General features: G+C 39.5%; 1 protein-coding gene across 5 annotated transcripts in view; it reads left to right on the top strand.

The window, feature by feature from the left end:
- ENOX1 (ecto-NOX disulfide-thiol exchanger 1) overlaps positions 1 to 11,501 on the top strand; it is a 590,187-nt gene extending 578,686 nt beyond the window's left edge. For all 5 annotated transcript variants that reach the window (XM_024755644.1, XM_024755643.1, XM_024755640.1 and 2 more), the window contains one exon: positions 10,553 to 11,501. In XM_024755644.1, the coding sequence (XP_024611412.1) occupies positions 10,553 to 10,684 (132 nt within the window). In that variant the 3' untranslated portion in view covers positions 10,685 to 11,501. The remainder of the gene's footprint in view (positions 1 to 10,552) is intronic.
- Positions 11,502 to 19,873: the final 8,372 nt, after the last annotated feature.

Below are 19,873 nucleotides of genomic sequence, written 5' to 3'. Positions count from 1 at the left end.
CCAATATAAACTTTAGGCTTCTTTGTTCTAGTTCTGTGAAAAATGTCATGAGTAACTTGATAGGGTTCACATTAAATCTGTAGATGGCTTTGGTTAGCATGGCCATTTTAACAGTACTAATTCTTCCAATCCAAGAGCATGGGATATTTTTCTGTTTCTTTGAATCGTCTTCAGTTTCTTTTATCAGTGTCTTTTATAATTCTCAGCACATAAGTCTTTCACCTCTTTAGTCAGGTTTATTCCTAAGGTTTTTTTTTTGGGGGGGGGCGGGGTTGATGTGATTTTTAAAGGGATTTTTTTTTACTCTCCCTTTCTGATATTTCATGGTTAGTGTAAAGTAAAGAAATGCAACATATTTCTGTATGTTAATCTTGTATTCTGCTACTTGACTGAATTATTTTATCAGTTCTGATAGTTTTTGTGTGGATATTTTAGGGTTTTCTATATATAGTATCATGTCATCTGCATACAATGACAATTTTACTTCTCTTCGAATTTGGATACCTTTTATTTCTTTTACTTGTCTGACTGCTGTGGATAGGACTTGCAATACTATGTTGAATAGAAGCGGTGAGAGTGGGCATCTTTGTCCTGTTCCAGATTTGAGCAGGAAGGCTTTCAGCATTTCACAATTGAGAATTATGTTGGCTGTGGGTTTGTCATGAAAAGCTTTTATTATGTTAAGATATGTTCCCTCTATACCCACTTTGGTAAGAGTTTTTATCATAAATGGATGTTGAATTTTTTTTTATGTCATTAAGTTTTTAGGTATTTGGGTTCTTTTCTTCATATATATATATATTTTTAACATCTTTATTGGAGTATAATTGCTTTACAGTAGTGTGTTAGTTTCTGCTTTATAACAAAGTGAATCAGCTATACATGTACATGTATCCCCACATCTCCTTTCTCTTGCATCTCCCTCCCACCCTCCCTATCCCACCCCTCAAGGTGGCCACAAAGTACCGTGCTGATCTCCCTGTGCTATGCGGCTGCTTCCCACTAGCTATCTATTTTACATTTGGTAGTGTATATATGTCCATGCCACTCTCTCACTTCGTCCCAGCTGACCCTTCCCCCTCCCCGTGTCCTCAAGTCCATTCTCTACGTCTGCATCTTTATTCCTGTCCTGACCCTAGGCTCTTCAGAACCTTTTTTTTTTTTTTTTTAGATTCCATATATATGTGTTAGCATACGGTATTTGTTTTTCTCTTTCTGACTTACTTCACTCTGTATGACAGACCCTAGGTCCATCCACCTCACTACAAATAACTCAATTTCGTTTCTTTTTATGGCTGAGTAATATTCCATTGTATATATGTGCCACATCTTCTTTATCCATGTATACTGAATTTTATCAAATGCTTTTTCTGCATCTTTTGAGATGATCATGTGATTTCTGTCTTTTCTTTTGTTGATGTGGTATGTCACACTGTTTGATTTGTGTATTGAACCATTCTTGTGACCCTGTGATGAATTCAGTTTGATCATGGGGTATGATCTTTTCTATGCGTTCCTGAATTTCGTTTGATAACTTTTTTGTTATTTTTTTTATTGCAGTATAGTTGATTTACAATGTTGTGTTAGTTTCAGGTGTACAGGAAAGTGATTCAGTTACACATAGATATATATCTATTCTTTTTCAGATTCTTTTTCCTTATAGGTTATTACAAAACATTGAGTATAGTTCCCTGTGCTTTACAGTAGGTCTTTGGTTGGTTATTTATTTATATATAGTAGTGTGTATATGTTAATCCCAAACTTCTAATTTATCCTTTCCCCCCCACTTCCCCTTTGGTAAGCATAAGTTTGTTTTCTGTGTCTGTGGGTCTATATCTGTTGTTTATATAAGTTCATTTGTATCTTTTTTTTAGATTCCTCATATAAGCAATATCATATGATATTTGTCTTTGTCTGGCTTACTTCACGTAGTCTGATAATCTCTAAGTCCATCCATGTTGCTGCAAATGGCATTATTCCATTCTTTTTCATGGCTGAGTAATATTCCATTATATAAATATACCACATCTTCTTTATCCATTCCTCTGTCAATGGACATTTAGGTTGCTTCCATGTTTTAGCTACTGTAAATAGTCCCGCTATGAAAAATGCAGTGCATGTATCTTTTCAAATTATAGTTTTCTTCGGATATATGCCCAGGGGTGAGATTGCAGGATCATGTGGTAGCTCTATTTTTAGTTTTTTAAGGAACCTCCATACTGTTTTCCATAGTGGCTGTACCAACTTACATTCCCACCAACAATGTACGAGGGTTCCCTTTTCTCTACATCCTCTCCACCATTTGTTATTTGTAGAGTTTGTTTTTAATTTATTTATTTAATTTATTTTTGGCTGTGTTGGGTCTTCGCTGCTGTGCGTGGGCTTTCTCTAGTTGAGGCAAGCAGAGGCTACTCTTTGTTGAGGTGCGCAGGCTTCTCATTGCGGTGGCTTCTCTTGTTGCAGAGCACGGGCTCTAGGCATGTGGGATTCAGTGGTTGTGGCATGTGGGTTCAGTGGTTGTGGCATGTGGGTTCAGTAGTCGTGGCTTGCGGGCTCTAGAGCACAGGCTCAGTAGTTGTGGCACATGGGCTTAGTTGCTCCACGGCACATGGGATCCTCCCAGACCACAGCTTGAACCTGTGTCCCCTGCATTGACAGGTGGACTCTCAACCACTGCACCACCAGGGAAGCCCGTTTGTAGAGTTTTTAATGATGGCCATTCTGACTGGTGTGAAGTGGTACCTCATTGTAGCTTTGTTGCATTTGTCTAATAATTAGCAATGTTGAGTTTGGTTCCATATGTCTTTTGGCCACCTGTATATCTTCTTTGGAAAAATGTCTGTTTAGATCTTTTACCCATTTCTTGATTGGGTTGATTTTTTGTTGTTGAGTTGTATGAACTGTTTGTGTATTTTGGAGATTAATCCCTTGTCAGTTGCATTGTTTGCAAATATTTTCTCCCATTCTATAGGTTGTCTTTTCATTTTGTATATGGCTTCCTGTGCTATGCAAAAGCTTTTAAGTTTGATGAGGCCCCGTTTATTTTTGTTTTTATTTCCATTACTCTAGGAGAGAGATCAAAAAAAAAAATTGCTGCAATTTATGTCAGAGAGTGTTCTGCCTATGTTTTCCTCTAGGAGTTTTATAGTATCCAGTTGTACATTCAGGTCTTTAATCCATTTGAGTTTATTTTTGTGTATGGCATTAGAGAATGTTCTAATTTCATTTTTTTACATGTAGCTGTCCAGTTTTCCCAGCACCTCTTATTAAAAAGACTCTTTTCTTCATTGTATATTCTTGCCTCCTTTGTTGTAGATTAATTGACTGTAGGTGTGTGGGCTTATTTCCAGGCTTTCTATCCTGTTCCATTGATCTATATTTCTCTTTTTGTACCAGTACCATACTGTTTTGATGACTGTAGCTTTGTAGTATAGTCTGAAGTCAGCGAGCCTGATTCCTCCAACTCCATTTTTCTTTCTCAAGATTGTTTTGGCTATTCGGGGTCTTTTGTGTGTCCATAAAATTTTTAAGTATTTGTTCTAATTCTGTGAAAAATGCCATCAGTAATTTGATGGGGATTGCATAGAATCTATAGATTGCCTTAGGTGGTATAGTCATTTTGACAATATTGATCCTTCCAATCCAAGAACACAGTATATCTTTCAGTCTGTTTGTGTCATCTTCAATTTCTTTCATCAGCATCTTAACAGTTTTCAATGTACAGGTCTTTTGGCTCCTTAGGTAGGTTTATTCCAGGGTATTTTATTCTCTTTGCTGTGATGCTAAATGGGATTATTTCTTTAATTTCTCTTTCTGATATTTTGTTGTTAGTGTATAGAAATGCAACAGATTTCTGTGTATTCATTTCATATCCTGAGACTTTACCAAATTCATTGATGAGGTCTAGTAAATAGTTTTCTGGTAGCATCTGTAAGATTTTCTATGTACAGTATCATGTCATCTGCAAATATAAGTTTTACTTCTTTTCCAATTTGGAAAAGAAGTCTTTTATTTCTTTTTCTTCTCTGATTGCTGTGGCTAGGACTTCCAAAACTCTGTTGAATAAAAATGGCGAGAGTGGACATCCTTGTCTTCTTCCTGATCTTAGAGGAAATGCTTTTAGCTTTTCACCAGTGAGTATGATGTTAGCCGTGGGTTTGTCATATATGGCCTTTATTATTTTGAGATATGTTTCCTCTGTGCCCACTTTCTGGAGAGTTTTTATCATAAATGGGTGTTGAATTTTTATCAAAAGCATTTTCTGCATCTATTGAGATGATCATATGGTTTGTATTCAGTTTGTTAATATGGTGTATCACACTTATTGATTTGTGGATATTGAAAAGCCCCTTGCATCCCGGGGATAGATCCCACTTGATTATGGTGTATGATCCTTTTAAAGTATTGTTGGAGTCAGTTTGCTAGTATTTTGTTGAGGATTTTTGCATCTCTGTTCATCAGTGATACTAGCCTGTAATTTTCTCTTTTTGTGGTATCTTTGTCTGATTTTGGTATCAGGGTGATGGGGGCCTCATAGATTGAGTTTGGGAGTGTTCCTTCCTCTACAGTTCTTTGGAATAGTTTCAGAAGGATAGGTGTTAACTCTTCTCTAAATGTTTGGTAGAATTTGCCTGCAAAGCCATCTGGCACTGGACTTCTGTTTGTTGGGAGTCTTTTAATCACTGATTCAATTTCAGTACCGGTAATTGGTCTGTTCATATTTTCCATTTCTTCCTGGTTCAGTCTTGGGAGATTGTACCTTCCTAAGAATTGGTTTATTTCTTCTAAGTTGTCCATTTTATTGGTGTATAGTTGCTCGTACTAGTCTCATCCCCTGTATCTCTGTGGTGTTCATTGTAACTTCTCCTTTTTCATTTTTAATTTTATTAATTTGGGCCCTCTTTTTTTCTTGGTGAGTCTGGCTAAAAGTTTATCAATTTTGTTTATCTTTTCAAAGAACCAGCTTTTAGGTTCATTGATCTTTTCTACTGTTTTCTTAGTCTCTATTTCTGTTCTGTTCTTTATGATTTCTTTCCTTCTACTAACTTTGGGTTTTGTTTGTTCCTCCTTCTCTAGTTGCTTTAGGTGTAAGGTTAGGTTGTTTATTTGAGATTTTTTGTTGTTGTTCCCTGAGATAAGCTTGTATCACTATAAACTTCCCTCTTAAAATTCTTTTTGCTGTGTCCCATAGGGTTTAGAATGTAATGTTTTTGCTTTCACTTGTCTCTAGGTATTTTTTTATTTCCTCTTTGATTTCTTCAGTGATCCATCGGTTATTTAGTAGCATCTTGTTTAGCCTCCATGTGTTTATGTTTTTTGCAGGTTTTCTTCATGTAGTTGATTTCTAATCTCATAGTGCTGTGCTTGGAAAAGATGCTTGGTACGATTTCAGTTTTTCTTAAATTTACCGAGGCTTGCTTTGTGGCCCAACATGTGATCAATCCTGGAGAATGTTCCATGTGCACTTGAGAAGAAAGTGTATTCTGATGCTTTTGGATGGAATCTTCTATAAATATCAATTAAGTCCATCAAGTCTAATGTGTCATTTAAGGCCTGTATTTCCTTATTGACTTTCTGTCTGGATGATCTGTCCATTGATGAAAAGTCCCCCACTGTTACTGTTGATTTCTCCTTTTATGGCTGTTAGTATTTGCCTTATATATTGAGGTGCTCCTATGTTGGGTGCATATATATTTACAATTGTTATATCTTCTTCTTGGATTGATCCCTTGATCCCTGTGTAGTGTCCTTCTTTGTTTCTTGTAACAGCATTTATTTTAAACTCTATTTTGTCTTCTGTGAGTACTGCTCCTCCAGCTTTCTTTTGATTTCCATTTGGGAATACCTTTTTTCCCTCCCCTCACTTTCAGTTTGCATGTGTCTCTAGGTCTGAGAAGTGGATCTCTTGTAGACAGCTCATATACAGATCTTGTTTTTGTATTCATTCAGCCAGTCTGTGTCGTTTGGTTGGGACATTTAATTCGTTTACATATGGTAGTTAGTTATCAACATGTATGTTGATACATAGGTCTTAGGTCTTTTTTCTTCCTTTCTTCTTTTGTTCTCTTGTGACGTGATGACTGTCTTTAGTGTTGTGTTTGGACTCCTTTATCTTTTCTGTGTGTGTATCTACTACAGATTTTTTCGTTTGCAGTTACCATGAGGTTTTGATATAGTAGTCAATATATATATGTACATAATTGTTTTAAGTCGCTGATCTCTTAATTCCAAATGTTTTCAAATATCCTGCATTTGTACTCTCCTCCTGATTACTGGCTTAGATATCATATTTGTGTGTAGATGATTTCCTACCTTTAATGTATGTTTGCCATTACCAGTGAGCTTTCCCATTTTGTAATTTTCTTGTTTCTACTTGTGGCATTTCCCTTTCCACCTGGAGAAGTTCCTTTAGCATTTCTTGTAAAGCTGCTTTGGTGGTGCTAAATTCTTCTAGTGTTTGCTTGACTGTACAGCTTTGGATTCCTCTGTCAAATCTGAATGAGAGCCTTGCTGGGTAGAGTATTCTTGGTTGTAGGTTTTTCCCTTTCATCACATTAATTCTCTTGTGCCACTCCCTTCTGGCCGACAACGTTTCTGCTGAAAAATCAGCTGATAACCTTATGGGGATTCCTTTGTATGTTATTTGTTGCTTGTCTCTTGTCAATTTAATATTTTTTCTTTGTCTTTAATTTTTGTCAATTTGATTACTGTTTCTTGGCATGCCTGAGACTCTCTTCCTGGACTTGGGTGACTGTTTCCTTTCCCATGTTAGTGAAGTTTTCAGCTTTTATCGCTTCAAATGTCTTCTCAGGCCCCTTCTCTCTCTCTTCTCCTTCTGGGACCCCTATAATGCAAATGTTGGTGCATTTGATGCTGTCCCAGAGGTCTCTTAAACTGTCCTCATTTCTTTTCATTATTTTTTCTTTATCCTTCTCTGTGGCAGTGATTTCCACCGCTGTGTCTTCCAGCTCACTTATCCATTCTTCTGTTTCATTTATTCTGTTATTGACTCCTTCTAGTGTTTTTCATTTCAGTTATTGTATTCTTCAACTCTGTTTGGTTGCTCTTTACATTTTCTAACTCTTTATTAAAAACTTGTAACTTCTCTTGGGCTTCCCTGGTGGCGCAGTGGTTGGGAGTCCGCCTGCTGATGAAGGGGGCGCGGGTTTGTGCCCCGGTCCGGGAGGATCCTGCGTGCCGCGGAGCGGCTGGGCCTGTGGGCCGTGGCCGCTGAGCCTGCACGTCCGGGGCCTATGCTCCGTGCCGGGGGGAGGCCACGGCAGTGAGAGGCCCGTGTACTGCAAAACAAACAAACAAACAAACTTGTAACTTCCCACTCTGTGCATCCATTCTTTTCCTGAGTTCTTGGCTCATCCTTGCAATCATTATTCTGAATTCTTTCTCAGGTAGATTGCCTATCTCCGTGTCACTTAGTTGTGCTTCTGGGGTTTTATGTTGTTCCTTCATCTGAAACATATTCCTCTGCCATCTCACTTTGTCTCAATCTCTATTTGTATGTTTATGTATGTGGAAGTTAGTTATGTTTCTTAACCTTGGAGAAGTGGCCCTCTGTAGGGGATGTCCTATGTGTCCCAGCAATACACTCCCTTCTTGTCACCCAAGGGCCAGGGGACCAGCTGGTCCCAGGGTAGGTTCTGATCTGCGTTTGCTGACTTGGTCCGCACGCTGCTGGATCCTAGTTCTCTTGCTTCTAATGTCTGCCTCCTGGTGGGTGGGGCTGGCCTAGAGGCTTGTGCAGGCTTCCTGGTGGGAAGGGCTGATGCTTGCCCACTGGTGGTGGGTGGGGCTGGGTCTTGGCCCTCTGCTGGGCAGGGCCATGTCAAGGGGCATGTCTAGAGGTGACTGTGGGATCAGGAAGTCTTTATGCAGCCTGTCCACTGGTGGGTGGGGCTCTGTTCCCGCCGTGTTCGTCATTTCACCTGAGGTGTCCCAGCACTGAAGCCTACAGGCGGTTGGGGCCAGGTCTTGGTGCCAAAGTGGCAGCCTCCAGGAGAGCTCACGCCAATGAATATTCCCCAGAACCTCTTCCACCAGTGCCCTTGTCCCCACAGTGAGCCACAGCTGCCCCCTGCCTCCCCAGGAGACCCTGCGAGAGTAGCAGGTAGGTCTGACCCAGGCTCCTGTGGAGTCACTGCTTTTGCCCTGGGTCTTGGTACACACACGAAATCACGTGAGCCCTCCAAGAATGGGGTCTCTGTTTCCTCTGGTCCTGTGGATCTCCTGCACTCAAGCCCCACTGGCCTTCAAAGCCAAATGCTCCGGGAAGTCCTCCTCCCAATGCCGGACCCCCAGGCTGGGGAGTCTGACATGGAGCTCAGAACTCTCACTCCTGTGGGAGAACTTCTGCGATATAATTGTTCTCCGGTTTGTGGGTCGCCCACCCAGGGGATATGGGATTTGATTATTTCGCAAGTGTGCCCCTTCTACTGTCTCGCTGAGTTTCTTCTTTATGTCTTTGGATTAGAGTATCTTTTTTGGTAGGTTCCAGTCCTTTTATCAATGGTTGTTCAGCAGTTAGTTGTGATTTTGGTGTGCTCATGTCAGGAGGTGAGCTCAAGGTCCTTCTGTTCTGCCATCTTCATCATGTACATACTCTTAATTACTGATTGATAGATTTTTTTTTACAAACCAGTGCCGTATCGACAGGCTCAACAGAACCCCTTCACAGTAGCAATAAGGAAGTCTAATTGTGCATCTATAACAGAACTTCCTTCAGCACCAACTGGGTAACCGCTGGGATTCTGAGTGATGCAGGATGCCTCAGCAACACTGGCAGGAGTCCTTGTCCAGCTTCTAGAAGCTGTCTGTGTTCCTTGAATCGTGGCTCCCTGCCTCTGTCTTCAAAGCCAGCCATGGCAAGATGAGTCCTTCTCACCTTGCCATCCTAGATATCTAGTCTTCTGACCCAGTTTGCTAGTATTTTGTTGAGAATTTCTGCATGTATATTCATCAAAGATATCGGCCTGTAATTTTCTTTTTTTATATTGTCTTTGTCTGGTTTTGGTATCAGGGTGATGGTGGCTTCATAGAATGACTTCGGGAGTGTTCCTTCTTCAGCCTTTTGGAAGAGTTTGAGAAGGATCAGTATAAGTTCTTCTTTGTATGTTTGGTAGAATTGCCCAGTGAAGCCATCTGGTCCTGGACTTTTGTTTGCAGGGAGGCTTTTTTTTTTCTTTTTAAATTACAGATTCTATTTCATTTCTAATGATCGGTCTGTTCGAAATATCTATTTCTTCTTGATTCAGTTTTGGTGGGTTGTATGTTTCTAGAAACTTGTCCATTTCTTCTACGTTGTCCAATTTGTTGGTATATAATTGTTTGTATTTCTGTGGTATCAGTTGTTTGTTTGGTCTCTCTTAATTGGTTGTTGTTTGTTTTTTTTTTTGGGGGCACATGGCATGTGTGTGGGATCCTTGTTCCCTGACCAGGGGTCGATCCCAACACCCCCTGTATTGGAAGTGCAGAGTCTTAACCAATGGACCACAAGGGAAGTCCCTGGTCTCTCTTAATTGGTAAATGGAAAGTAACGTATAGTCTGTAAAATGATATCCATACAGTGATTGTACCATGAAAAATAATGAGGTCTTATTCACCGAACATTTCTATGTGCCCAAATCTGTGCTAAGCCAGTAGTCTTCACACATCCTTACTAAATGTTGTCATCCCCACCTGCTGAGACTTACTTAGAGAAACTATCATCTTGGTAGGGTCATTTGGATCATAACAATAGTACGATATGGAATTTAAACAGAAACGTCAGACCGCCATTTCCAGGATCTCAGTGAACTTGCTATTTGAGATCCCTATATATATGCATGGATTAGGATGCGAACCCAGAAAAAAAAAAGAGCAATGGCTGCATTAGAGTAAAAGGGTTGTAGTTGTTTTGTTCTTTATTTAAGAAAAAATGAATTAATTACTGGTATAAAAATATATGTAATAAAAGTTGGGAGAAGAAAAAAAACCTGCATTTAAAAAACCTACCTGGGTTTTATGACTGGATGGACCTTGAGACTTTTATTGCTGTGGGTGCTGGCTTTCATTTTTATTCCCAAACCTTTATGGTCTTCTGGTCCCTGTGAAAGTTAAGAGAAAGTTAGGGTGGCAAGAAATCCACTGACATGCCCTCTGGCCCTCACCAAGTTAGATAAAAGTACTGCCCTTTGTATCAGAGGAGCGGTAGCTTTCCCCAAGTGGTGATCAGTTTGCTCTGAGCCATCGTAAATCCCGCCCCATCTCCTTTTTTATCTAGGGAGGGCTGTTCAGGCATGGTGCTGTCAGTAAGGTAGCCATCCATATGAAGGGTGAACCTGAAACTTGCCACCCACTTGTCTCATGCCCCCCTCCCACCAGCTGCCCAGGAGATGACGAAGCTAATCACATTCAGCCCTTTAACTTGTGCCCCTTTTATAAAGAACATTACTTTACAGCCTAGTAGGAAACTACATGTTTGTCTCATTGGGAAAGCATGTCCTCACTCAACCCCCTGCTTCCTTGTTTCCCAAGAGTGACTTTTCTTCCTTTCTAACAGATATCTGCAAACGAAATCGAAATGCTTTTGATGAGGTTGCCGCGCATGTTTAAACAGGAATTCACAGGCGTGGGAGCAACACTGGAAAAAAGGTGGAAGTTGTGTGCCTTTGAAGGAATTAAAACTACCTAACTGTGTAGAGCAGCAAAGCCTCTGGATATGACACTGCCTGGACCCAGCCAGGGCTGTGCAGTGTGGGCCCAGGAGGTCTGGGGCTGGTCCAGCGCAGGACCTTTATGGAGCCATCAGAGCCTGACTTCAGTTACATCTGTGGCGTTCTCTTGTGAGTGGAAATGTAATTGTGTACCAGTTCCCTAAAACAAACAAAGCTTCATACTGTGACAGATCTGTTTGCTACGAAAACCAACGATTCCACAGTCATGATGGCAAAACCTTAAAATATGCTACGTTTGAGAATAGCTCACCAAGTAAAATATTTAAAGTTAATGATGGTGTGGCAATGGTTGTTGCTAGGCTACAGAGTTGTTGTATATGTAATCTATAGCTGAAATCATTCAATGACATTTTCCTGAAAGTCTTTCTGTTTTAGTAAAAAAAAAAAAAAAGAGAGAGAGAGAGAAAAAGTAATTTTACAGTGAGGAAAATAAATCATACCAAAAGAAAACTTGAATATGTGTCTGAACAGTTACTGTATTTTGTAAATTAAGTTATATGCTGTTATAGGGACTTCTGCCTTATTGAAGAGGCAGAAGATGTGATTGTCCTCCTTGAGAATGCTTTACCAAGAATATTATTTTTCTAATGTAACAGTTCTCCATCATAAGTTCTTTTAACATGGACGGCATAACAATTTTCATAAAATGTAAATAAAAGAAAAACTAGTGCTACTGTCTTGTACTTGGTATAAAATTCAGGTTTCTGCATCAAAATAAACATTTAGTAAATATTCCTGTTACAAATTTTATAGCAAAGATATTAATTTTTTTCAATAAATATGACTTCTACCGTATTGGTTTTGCAAATTGTTCTTTGATATATTTTCATTCTTCCTTAAGAAATATTTTTCACATTATTCAGTCCCATCTCACAGACCATCATTTGTAAATGATTAAATAAATGCATGAGTGACATTGAGACAAAATGTTATTTCAAACAGGAATATATAAAAATCATAAAGTGGAAAGTGCTAAGAAAAGGAGATTATACAGCATTAGAATAGATAGATAGACAGTATTTGAAAATACCAAGATGATATGACATCCAAATGTAATCAACATAAATGTTACCGTTGTTTTGTGTTCTCATGCATAGGAACAAAGTAGCCAATTAATATTATTAATTCCTGGATTTACTTATTTGTATGTTTTCTGGAATACATACAAGTTAGAAAAGGAATTAAAGAATTCACACTTGGAACCAACAGTTTAGAGAGAATCTGGGCTTCCCTTCTTTAATTACAAGTAGACTAGGGCTTTAAATTGTATCTCCTTCCTGCTTCCTTACATAAAAATTATTTTAAAAAGACAAGTATTCAAGATATTGATTAATTTTAAATGAAACATTTTTTAGGAAGACAGCTGAACAGTGAATGTTCTTTGAAATTCTGAAAAGACATTCATAATTCCCTATTGGACATAATTGTCCTCAGGCTCTTTTTATTGAGCCCTGATAAATTAAGGTTCTTATTCATGCCTCCCATAAACATCTACACATATGTTATGTTCAGGCTCAGTGCTAAACCCATGAATAGGGAGCTGAGTAAGAAAGGACCCACCCCCCTCCCACCCACAATGAGCCCATAGCTCAATGGGAAAAAGACATTTTCCCAAAAGTGTCTATATGATGTGAGCCACGTAACAGGAAAGATGTGACAACAGAGCTATGGGATTCAAACTAAATATCAATGTCATATTAAATGTTGAAATACTAGAGGCCTTCCCATTACCACCTGTTAATGCCCACTACCACCATCATCCTGACACATGTATCCAGAGCGAGCTAGCTACTGCTTAAGTTACTACTGACTAAATGTTCTTCACTTTCTGTTTAGTCCAGTGTTATCACGGTAAGCAAGAGAAATGAAGCATGCCAACTTTTATCCGAGCATTTTAGGAAATTGTGGCAGCTTTCGAAGGCTGTCTAGTTTTCTATTCCTTAGCCAAAGGAGAGCCAGAACAGGTTTTGGATACTAGAGAAAGTCACATGCTTGCACTATTGCCATTTTGGAAAGCTCTGATGTGAATTCAAACTATACACTCTGTTACGTAAAGCCAACAATTTTAAAGCAGGAGTTTTACTGGCCACTTGAACTCTTTGTACACAGTGTCGATTTGTTAAAAAAAAAAAAAAAAAGAAAGAGAAATAAAACACGAGAGAACATTTTAAGACTTCAAAAAAAAAAAGGAGACACAAATAAGGATATAACAGTCAGAAAGGAGACGACCTCATTTATAGATAACGTTACTATAAAATAGAAGACCTAAGAGGTCCACCTGAAAAATAATTAGAAAAAACGAATTCTGTGAAGTGGCAGTTATAAAGTAGGGACACAAGGGGAGGTACCGCAATCTAGACGATCTGCAACTTGAAAGTCTGGTAGGTGTTTTCAAATGTGCATTCATACTTTCAAGTATTGCCTGTAGTCACTTGAGCCGAAGGATATACTGCATAGGGTATCTGACTCTGGAAAAGGAGCTCAGAGCTCTGACTAGGAAAAGGAGTTGGTGCGACCTTATTTTAGATCTGACAAAAGGACACCACTTTCTAACTTCTTCAATTGTGCAGATAACTTTTGCAGGAAAAAAAAAAAAACTTCTAAATTAGTTCACCCACATTCTGGTTTCAGACGGGACTTTAGAGATCACCTGGGGAAGGAACTAACTTTGGTACCTTTGAGGGCCGTCTACATATGTCTGTCACCCCATCCTCCCTAATCTTCGGGATAACGCTATACAAGGATAGTATTATTGTCCTCATTGGTCACACAAGGAGAATAAGGCTCAGAAGTTCTAACCATTTGGCCCGGTTCGCACAGTTAGAAAATTCTGAATATGGGGTTTGAAACCAGGACCCAGTGACTCCAAAACATGTTCTTCTTTTCACTACATCACGCTTCTAGTTCAGTCTATCCCCAGTCCTCCTGTGAGCCCGATGCCCATGCAGTACCTTCGGATCACCGCTTTTACTCTCCGTTATTCTCCACCATCCCCTGCACGTGCGTACAAGTGGGAAAACTCTGGCCTTTGTCTCCTAAATCTACCCAATAACAAATCATTGTTCTTGGGTTCTGAGAAGTAAGCAGAGCATTGAAAGTTTGGAGATCTTGTAACCCGGCCCCAACGGGGCTTTCTGGCTTGCTTTTTCACTGCTCCCCTGAGTAGGGCTAACATTTTTTGCCTTTCTGCTTTTGCTCATATCTTTCTATCTGAAGGAAAAGACCTTACGCGCATCTAGTTGTCAAAATTCTACACAGCCTTAAGAGGAAAACAAAAAGACACCCTCTGCCGTGAAGCTTCTCTCCATTCCCCAGAAGTCATTTATCCGGCCTCTGCACGGCCATCCCACATTGACTATTTCTTAAGGCATTTACTGCCCAGCTGTCTTTGCCTCATCTCCCCATTAGACCGCAAGTTCTTTGAGGGATCCAAGCATGTCTCGTTTACTTTGAATTATTTCTCAAAGTGGTTTTACTTATAAATATTTAGAAAGCAGGACAGAGAAGGAACCAAGATGTTTTCCTGCCTCCAGAGACTAGTTTGCTTAGACACAAAAGGAAAAATTACAAAGTATTTGAAAAGGCTGCAAATATTTTAGATCCAAGATTCCAAGGCAGACAATGTGATAATGTACTACATAATATTGAAATACAAAAAGCAACCCAATTCCTTCTTAAAGTTCAAACCCAGGTCAATTATTAACTCTTCTACGAAGCCCTGATCCCCTCAGGAATCTCCTCTCCTGTGTTCCCACTACTCCAATACAATTCTACTGCAGCCCTAATGCTGTACGTTAACCATTTATGAATGCAGCTGTCTCTCCCACGTCCTGCAGGCTGGAGACCTCCCTTACTCATCCCTCTAGTCCCTCAGACTGACACGACATACCATGACTTTTAAGTATTTATTGACTGAATGAACCCAATGCATGAAAGAAAAGCCCACACAGGAATTTTCTGAATTTGTTGAGTCAGAACGTACTGAGATATTAGGTCCAGTAATAGAGGCTAGAACTTTCTTTCCCTCAGTCGTAAGACCTCGGCAGCATTCTTGCCTTTTTGAAAAAAATTTTTTGTTTGGAAAAATATGTATAACATAATATTTATCTTTTAACCATTTGTAATTGTGTAATTCAGTGGCATGAAGTACATTCACAATGGTACATAACCAGTCACCACTCTATTTATAACTTTTCCTCATCATCCCCAACAAATTTTACGGTACCCATTAAACGGTAACTCCCCATCCCGCCTCCTTCAACCCCTGGTAACCTCTCTTCTACTTTACGTCTCTTTGAATTTGCCTATTCTAGGTCTCTCATACATGTGGAACCATACGGTATTTGTCCTTCTGTCTCACTTACTTCACTTAGCTAAATGTCTTCAAGGTTCATCCATGTTGTAGCATGTGTCAGAATTTCATTCCTTTTTGAGGCTGAATAATATTCCATTGTATGAGAACTCTTCCAGCTGGCTTAAGTATCCTTTTTCTGTTGGAGCAAGGAAAAGTCAGTGGTCTATGCTTGAAAGGACTCAGATACTTTTAGTAAATACCACATCAAAAACAACATTTGAAAGTGTAGAGAAGTTTGTCTCCATCTTGATAAACCTCTCGTTTGCAATGAGGGTAATAAAAAAGAAATGACAGAAGTAGAAAATGTTGGCAGTAATTGTGTAGAAAACGAGACTTTTAAACATGCATGCGACAAATATGGTATGTGACAAGTTGTTTTTTCTTGGTAAGGGCTAGGGACGTTTTACTTGGACTTTTTTTTTTTAAATCTCTTTTCTAAAAATGGGTGCTGTGTTTATTTGTTACACTCAATAAAAGCTGTTTTATCCTGAAAACGTAAGAACTATTTTACCATAATGCTCATAGTTTCTCCTCATAAACTGAGAAAATAAAGAGATGTTAGGCTCCTAAAATCTTATAGCTTGGCTCACTTTATATCAAAATGGTAAAAGGTTCACATGTATATTCAATCAGCCTGTCATTAGTATCTGAATAAACTATACTTTTATGTGTAGCACACCAAACATGAACATTTCAGAGTTAAGTTATAATGAATGTGTTTATGTATTAGATCATTAAAAATACTGTGTTTCTAGTTCCACCAACTCTAATTTCCCTCTTCTACTTTCTAGTGGATTTTTTTTTTTTTAATTCCTGGGCTTCAGACATTTAGCAATTTCTCATACTATGTAGGACAGCGTGCAGTCTGTGTCAGAGTTGAGTCCCAGCCCTAACCCTCACTGGCCTTGTGACTAAAGCTCGTTACTTAAAGCCAGTGAGGTGCTAGTCCCAGATTCATGAGACGGTACTGTTAACACCTATGTCGGAGGATGGCTGTGATGATTAAATAAGAGAGCGTGCATAAAGCACACAGATCAGAGCCAGGGAGACTGAGGCACTGGCTTCTTCAGAAACAGTACTTTAGATATATCATCCCAAGCAAAGCAGCCAAGTGCTTTCCCTGCTCTTAGCCAATTCCTGTCTTTAGGGATAAATAGTCAATATGTTTCTAAACATACGAATAAAATAAGACAAGTACAAGCATCATCCCCACAAACAGTCCATTAAATATGTTCAATATTCCATTAAATACGTTAAGACCAACATAAGCAGAATAGTTGCAACTCTCTAACCTGCAAAGACACTCACAACTCTTATAGTCAAATGGGCAGTCACCATCACAGTGGCCCTCAGCCAGGAGTAAATCTAGAGCCAGAATTCTTTGTTACAGCTCCCTTTTTACTTATTTCGCATATTTCCAACAGACAGTAATCAGGGTCATATACATTCAACTGGGAAGACACTATATGGCTCTGGGCAGCTGCCATTTTGAATGATGGTCAACTAGGTATACAGTATGCGAGGATTAAGTGAAGTATTAATTACGTTTTCTTTAACCCAGAAGAAACACTGTCAGGAAGAATTACAGTTGTAGCTGGAACATGCAACAGTATTATTTTAGAGAACATACATGTCTATTACAGTTGCTGAGAGTATCAAAGTAAAAGACTCCAGTAAATCTAGTAATTACAGACTGGTTGTGTCAATAAAATAAGCTGTTCGGGTCCAAAATTTTAACTCCGTTTGCCTGCTCTCAGAACTGTACGGATACCCAGACAATAAAGCTCAGATGTTTCTAATACACATTTCACCTCTTTTATAATGTACGTGTATTGTACAGGGCTATGGAATGGAACGTTCTTACTTCACGGGAAAAACAGACCCAAATAGCAAACATTTTACAGTAGAAGATGGTACTTTTCTATACAAAGCAAAAAAGTGGTTAATGTACAACAGAAAGTGCATTGCATGTAATGAAATGCTTTTTTATTTGTCTAGCAAATATATTTACTGTGTGTTGAAAATTGTAATATCTTCCCCTGCACAAAGAAATTTCTATATAAAGCTCATTTGCGACTGTAGGGAGTAATACTCTTTTTCTTGTTTACTAAAGTAGTCTGTCTTAAAAAAAATCAACCCCAACACTGTCAGGTTCACGTAAGAAGAGCTATGTGTAGATAAGAATAGCACTGAATCGGAAACCGGACTATTCCATTTCATATGCTTTTCATCTGAGCAAGTAACTATGTAACCCACGACATCTGGTAGCAATCTCTTTTTGGAAAGCATTCTTCTTTCCAAGAAAAATGGAAAAAGCTAAAAATTGGTCAAGTTGAGGTGCTCATCAATAAATAAATCTTTTGCCTTTGAATATGTTTATGCCTAAGTGAGGGTTGCTTTCTCTAGTATTTTTTGATACAGAATGTAAATATGGGCTGGCAAGTCAAACACTGTCTTCAGGCAGAGATAACGTATGAACACCACTGTGGGTGGTTTATTAAACAGGCATTAAGTGTTACATCAAATCAACATATCATGCATCATTTTTATGACAGTAAATCAAGTTTCAAATAGAAAGTGCTATGAATTCTTGGTGAGGATAACTGTCACTTCCTAAGGCTGGGCAGCAACTGGGAAGGGTTTTGCACCTCAGTATCTGTTCCTTGAGCCGGTAACGGTAACTTTGGTTCAATGTATGCCAAAGAAAAGGCTTTGTGGTGCTGGGCCTGGTATACAATCAAACTGTGGGTGGCAGAGGACAGCAAAGTCTAGACTATGCCAACCTACAGTCCAGTATTTTATAGATCGCTGCTTGATTCTACAGGCTGAGAAATGAAGCTTCCAACCTCTCGGCCATGGAAGGAGTAGATTGCCTGGTCGTAGAGACAGTATAGCGAGGCATTCGAGAGCATTTTTCTGGAATCACTCCAAGTGAGTGATCACAGGAACGTGACTCAATCTCTGAAATGCGGATAGTAGTAACAACCTGTCTCATAGGGTCTTTCTGTAATTTTATCCATTATCTGGGTCTTACTAGGTCATCTAAGTTCATAGACCTTAGCAGACGTTTTCTGTCAAACGTTTTCAGTCTCATGGCCTCACAGTTCACTGCCAGTTGGAAAGTATATCCCCTCAGAGGTCACCACTAACATATCAAGTGGATTCAGCTTCCTGATTTCTCCCTGGAATAACAAATGCTTTAACACAACGTAACCGGAAATCTCCCACAGTCCCAAGAGCCTGGCGGACTGTGTGGATCTAGAGCGAGGCCTCCAAAGAACTCCAGATTCCTGTGGCCTCACTGGGAGGTTTTAGGGACTCGTGAAATCAGTGAAGAATCAGTAAAGCTCCGAACTCACGCCAGACCTCCTGGAAGACAGTTTTGGCAAAAGCAAACCTGGTGTGTTTTTTCAAATATAAAATATTTCAAGGGAAACAGAACAACATCCCAATCCTGGGACTGAGAAAGAACTCGGTAGGTTGTCCCTGGTCCTCGATCTCCAGTAAGGAGGGGCCGTTTTGGTGGGAGAATAGAAGGGACAAAATCTATCTTGTGCTTCTCTGCTTCATGTACTTTATGGAAAGGCAACATGGATGGTATACCTCATGTTTCTCCAGCATGCAGGTTTAAGGAAAAACATGGGAGGAGAAGGGGTGAGGAAATCCTCATTACTGCCGCTGGAAATTTCTCAAACCTGGAAGCACCCAACTCCTGCTTTGTTCTTATAACCCCCCCTTTGGACTCCTATTTCCTTCTTTTCCCATAAGGCTTTGCCCTGTAAGTCCTCATCTCACTGTCTCATGATTTATCAGGTCACGTACAGTGGAATATTTTAATAAACTGGGAAGGAACACCCACCACTATGCATATATACAGGCACGAATGCACATGTGCACAGACATGTATACGTTCACACACTAATAAAACTTCACGTACACACGTGTGTATGTCATACACAATGCAAACGTACACAGATGTAGCCACATTTACACAGAAACAGCTATACTGACACTCAAATATCTCTGCTTTCAGTAATCATTTTGCCCCTTCAGGTTCTTCCCTCTTCTCCTTCTATTTCTATCAGGTATTCACTCTTCCCAGGAGGGTGATTAACTTAGGACAAATAAGAGAAGGTGCCACTAACCACTATAGATAATAAATATATGAAACGTACTCTGAAAAGATGACACTGGCAAAAAATGTAGGTGGGTTTGAAAACTTTCCAAAAAGTTTACGGAAGAGTCAGAAAAGGGAAGGAAACTGAGCTAGCTAACTCACGAGGACATCAATGAGCCCTGTTCCAGGGAGGCCCTGGAGCAAGGTTCTAACCCAGGAAGTCTTATATTTACAGCAACAATTCCTATAGCAGATGGAGATTATTAACAGCCCTATTTAATGGCTAATCTGTATCTACTCCTCTTTCCCTGTAATTCTGTAACCTCCTCCCACTCCAGCTCTGGACTTGGTCATTTTGACCTGCTTTTGGCCAAAGAGATATTAGCAGAAGCTTGACAAGCACCTGCAAATTTCTGCTTGCCCTCTTGCATGACTGGGTTTGTGCACTCTTGCACTCTGACATGGCTATAAGAACGTATCAGGCTAGCCTATGGGAGGATGAATAATATAAGTAATTGAGGCAAGTGGCCTGAGTCAAGGCCACCCTAGATCAGCTACCAGCCGGCTGATCTCACATCAAAGACAAGAAGTATAATTCAGCCTTAATTGGGTTTTTTTTTTAATTTATTATTTATTTTTGGCTGCATTGGGTCTTTGTTGCTGCACACAGGCTTC

The sequence above is a fragment of the Neophocaena asiaeorientalis genome, unplaced genomic scaffold, assembly GCF_003031525.2.
Source record: "Neophocaena asiaeorientalis asiaeorientalis breed wild unplaced genomic scaffold, Neophocaena_asiaeorientalis_V1.1 scaffold59, whole genome shotgun sequence".
NCBI classification, from domain to species: Eukaryota; Metazoa; Chordata; class Mammalia; order Artiodactyla; family Phocoenidae; genus Neophocaena; species Neophocaena asiaeorientalis.
Note: the sequence above shows the minus strand (reverse complement) of the source record. Positions and strands in the feature narration are given on the sequence as shown.